The 4,912-nt window shown below is 35.1% G+C and overlaps 1 protein-coding gene across 1 annotated transcript; it reads right to left on the minus strand.

Annotated features, from left to right (window-relative positions):
• On the minus strand, positions 1-4,262 carry LOC132183712 (calmodulin). Its single transcript, XM_059597105.2, has 4 exons — positions 4,108-4,262; positions 2,211-2,368; positions 490-570; positions 1-339 (listed from the first exon to the last, which is right to left on the minus strand). Exons 1-4 carry the CDS (start codon positions 4,181-4,183, stop codon positions 205-207), a joined length of 450 nt encoding a protein of 149 aa, XP_059453088.1. The 5' UTR covers positions 4,184-4,262; the 3' UTR covers positions 1-204.
• Between the last annotated feature and the right edge of the window lie 650 nt (positions 4,263-4,912).

The raw sequence follows: 4,912 nt of genomic DNA on the forward strand, positions 1-4,912 counted from the left end.
AAGCATGCCAAGGATTGAATCAATTGATTGTATAAGAATACAGAACTAAAATCAAGCATCAGTTTACAAATCCACACTAGTGCCAATGACTACTTTATGCATAATAGAACAAAGTCTTACATGGGATTCTTACTACCACTACTTCTACATCAACTACTTGTGTCTCGTGTCCCTACCTTGTTGACAAGAAAACAATTCCAAAGATCACTTTGCAAGCATCATCCTCACAAACTCCTCATAATTCACCTGACCATCACCGTCCATATCTGCTTCTCGTATCATCTCATCCACTTCTTCATCTGTCAGCTTTTCTCCAAGATTTGTCATTACATGTCGAAGCTTCATAATTTCAAACCATTAACCCCAAGTTAAAACAGACCGCACATGCAGTAAAGAATCAACAGCGGATAGAACAGTAAATTTAAAATAGGTTTTCAATTACATCTAATCCTTCAAACAAAGCAAGACACCACTACGCATTCTAATTACCTCTGCAGCAGAAATAAAGCCATTCTGATCCTTATCAAACACCTTGAAAGCTTCTTTGAGTTCCTCCTCAGAATCAGTATCCTTGAAAGGAGAAAAGAACAATTAATAATATTGGGTATAAAAGTCTTTTGATTACACAAACTACAGTTGAACCAAAGTACAATCGATACTTCTGTTACATCTCAAAATAAGTGTTATGTTTTAGTGTTAGCAAATCCAGTGTCAAAATACATGGTTTGGGTTGTAAACTTTAGATTTGGTTTAGGTTTGAGTCAGTTAAAAATAGGGTTCAAGAAGAGCAGGAAACTAAAGTTGGATCGATCTAACTTAAGCTTGGATCAACCTAACTTAAGTTTGGTTGCATCAGGTTGAATCGAAGTCATGCAGCAATTTAATTCAACTTCCAGAGAACCCCGTTCACAAGCCGTTCAAAAGGCTTTCAAACAAAAGAGCCACAGAATGTGCCTATCGAAGTATCGTTCAATCGCAGCACGATAAATCTGTGAAATCCTAAAGTTGGATTGATCCATGTTGAATTTGGATAGATCCAAACAGCTGCTGACGAAATTAATTATTAGCTGACTTTAAAACCTCAGTTTTCTCCCTGTCTATATAAGCACAATGACCCACAATTTTCGAATGGACTGAGAAGCAAATTTTCATTGTTTTAGGAGAAGTTTATTCATGTTTTTTAACCTAAACATTTTCTATCATTCTCCTTGATTTTCCTCGTTCAAACCACAGAAAAGCATATAGCCAACAGAAATTCTGAAGCCATTGCGGTGTGAGGTGAATGTGTCGTTTGCCCGGGTTGCAAGATTGGATCTTCGGAGTTACAAAGGTTTTGTAAGTAAGAACAATCTGTAACACAAATCTTCTATAATAGATACCTTTGGAGTTGGTTGGCCCCTAGAGTGGTTTTACTTTTAAAGAGTTCTTCACTTCGCTACCAAAATCTTTGTGTTTATTTGTTTTTTTCTTTATTTGATTTTGGTATTGATAAATGTGGTATTTGGCTTTAAAGTTGATAACTTTGTTAATCATTATTTTGTTTGGTAAACTGGATCAATAACAACTTGAGGTGTAATGTGGTAGAGAGATTAAATGCACCAATTTTGGTCAACTTGTGTGCGGTTGGAATATTTTTGAATTTGTTGTGATTGTTGAGAAAACATCTATTTACCTCTAGGGGTTATTTGGGGTCATTGGGCGAATTTCAATAAGGAAAAGCATATGGACTAGAGAACACCCCCACCCGGAGAAATCATGCCTCAAAAGTATATTATGCATTCTATAGCTCCACACATATTTAGCACAAGAAAGAAACAGTTAAAATTGAAAGCCGGATTGAGTAGATAATAAACGGTAGTTGCCATTAATTGTGAATCAAAACAATGGAGTATAACAACTACAGCATTAGTTAAGTTCAACCAAGTCTGGACAAAATGCAAGTATAGCATCTAGATTTCCATTCCCAATTTTTTAACGAGATAGTTATAATGTAAATTATCAGTCATCACTAACCAGCCATCAAATTGCCGACACAATAAAAAAGATGAAAATGCAGCGCATTGATTGGAAAGAGATCAATAATAAGTTTAGCACAGAAGCCTTATATGACAGCAAGGGAAAACAAATTAATTAGCTAGCTCAATAAAGTAATAGTCAAGTGCTCTGTAAAATAAGCAGTATGATATTGATTGACATTGAATTGAGCTCACCTTCATTTTCCGTGCCATCAAATTCAGAAACTCAGAGAAATCAATAGTGCCATTTTGATCAGCATCAACTTCATTGATCATATCCTGCAGTTCAGCTTCGGTGGGATTTTGGCCCAAAGATCTCATGACTGTCCCCAACTCTTTGGTAGTAATACAGCCTATACAAGCAAATCATAGAGCACAAAGGTTTATGTTTTGACACATTCATGATGCTATCATATTTCCATTGGAAATAAAATAGCTTAACAGGACATACATCATATCACAATATCATGCATCTATTTGGGTCTTAAACATTTTCAAAGCTGACATGAATTATCCAACACTAGCAAGAAAGTCTTTTGGTTTACTTAAGAGAAGTTTTGGGGAATTTTACAATGACACCTTAAGAACAAACTCAAATTACAATTGCTTAACCAGAAAATTAGATGGCCTCTGACACAAACGACCTGCATAATTCAACTCATTCAACTCTATACCTCAGAAATGACCTCCATGCGGTTATGTTAGATTTATTAATTAAATGTTCAATATAACACAGTTCACATATATAGAGGCAAGGAGTTTTAGCCAAAAAATCTAAGCCACCAAAAACCCATCCAGTAAGCATCATGTGATATGTAATATCTCAATATGATACTCAATTCCAAGAGCAGGTAAATTCCCTTGTCTATACATGCAAGATTTGTCCCAGGTCCTATGCCTATCACATTAAAAGGAAAACAGATTTAGGGTCAATTTCAGAGGCTAAAGCTTTTAAAAAATATGAATAACTCAATTTCAGACCTGGATCATTGAAATTGCATGGGACCGCAATCCCCTTAGTCATCTTACAAGTTCCTAGAAACAACAGAAAATCATCCTACATGTTCCTTGAAAATGTCAAGTCCACACAAAACTTAAGAGTGTGAATAAAATTTTCCAATGCTTTCTCAAATGCATACAAATGACCGATTCAAGAAAGTAGCTTCTCACAAGAACTAAGTCCAGTAAAAAGACCAAACACATCGTGATTTGAATGATAAGAACAGCGCTGAAGAAAAATCAGTGACTCCTAAAGGAGTGTCCGCTGTCCGATGTGTTTGTGTCCCTGAGGTGTGTCCTTCACTCTGTGCTTTCTAGTACCTTTCTAAAAATTAGCGATTTCTTAACCCAATACTATGACTCTGAAGTATACATCACCTCTATATATAGAATTCCCAATACAAATCAAGTAAATTGATAGAATCTTTATCTGGTACTCTATAATACATGACATAACTTTAAAATATAACGAGGGGCAAAAAGTAGTTCCACAAACATAATATCAATTAAATTACATCAAAATGAGAATTATGTTAAAAATACACACACACACACACACACGCACTATAAACTTAAATATGTTGAAATCCCTTTTAGACTTTCGTAGACTGCTCAGAGATTCACCTAAGAAGTTCATCAGTAAAGCACTTACACTTACTGAATTATCAGAATAATGACTACGACTCCAAATTCTCCAATAAATTCACATAAACTAACAGATGCATGCATATATACAAGCATTATGTGGCACAAATATATTTGAACACATATGATCAGTTGTTAGTATTATCTCATCAGTTTTTTTTTTTCCAAAAATTCATCAAAACAGCCAAAAACAGCAACTACAAAAGAAAAAAAAAAAAAAAAAAACACTAATAATAGTAGAGAATTTCAAGACACAAGAGCATAAGAAAAGAAACGAGATCGAAGTCGATCATGATCTCTTGTGATATCAAAAACTCAATTGAGTTTCCAAAAGAATAAGGAAACGGATGAACAAAAAACACCAGCACCATTGACCTTATACAATAGACTAAAATATTTAGAAAACAAGGGAATATTAGGGAGGGAAAAAAATAAATAAATAAAATACCATCGCCGTCCTTGTCGAAGAGACTGAAGGCTTCCTTGAACTCTGCGATCTGCTCCTCCGTGAGCTGCTCGGCCATCTGAAAAGAAAAAGTCTAGTCTTGTGTTCCGCTATGCGTATTAGAGCAAAGATGAGAGAGCCTGCGAGAGAGAAACAGAGAGACGCGTCTCGGGTTTTAATACTAAGTTTACTTTTGGAGTAAGCATTGACTGGGTTGTCCGTACGTCAGTGTTCTGTCCCTGTCCGACTCGTTTACGTGGTCATAAAAAAGTAACGGCAGATCTGCCCTAAAAAAATAATGAAGGGTCCAGATTAAATTCTACCACTTTTGACTCAAACGGTGTCGTATACGGCTAAGTGAAGTGAACCTATTGGAGGAAACGTTTTAAGCTGAATTTGACGCCGTTTCAATTCTCTCAACTTCAGCTTCGTATTTTCCTTCTCTCTCTGTCTTCAGTATCCTTTTTAAGGAATTCTAAAAATCCAATTCATCGCTATAATAGTATAATCAAGTGGGAGAGAAAGGAATATGATAGATTATCACACAATAATAGCGTAAACCTATGCATATCATAAAGAAAATGCTAAGTATTCTCTTTGTGTTCTCCTCGTCTTAAGTGAAAATTATTTTATCAAAACGAAATGAGACATAAGAGCAACTTTCTTTTTTGTTTTTTATAAAATAATTTTTACATAGGATCAGGAAGATACGAGAAGAACACTATGCCATGAGAATACCTAGCATTCTCTATATCTTAAACCCCACCAATTATTCCAAAAGCTTAAGCTTATAGGAAGAGGTAAATTT

This window comes from Corylus avellana, chromosome 7 (assembly GCF_965113065.1).
Source record: "Corylus avellana chromosome 7, dhCorAvel1.hap1.2, whole genome shotgun sequence".
Taxonomy (NCBI): Eukaryota; Viridiplantae; Streptophyta; class Magnoliopsida; order Fagales; family Betulaceae; genus Corylus; species Corylus avellana.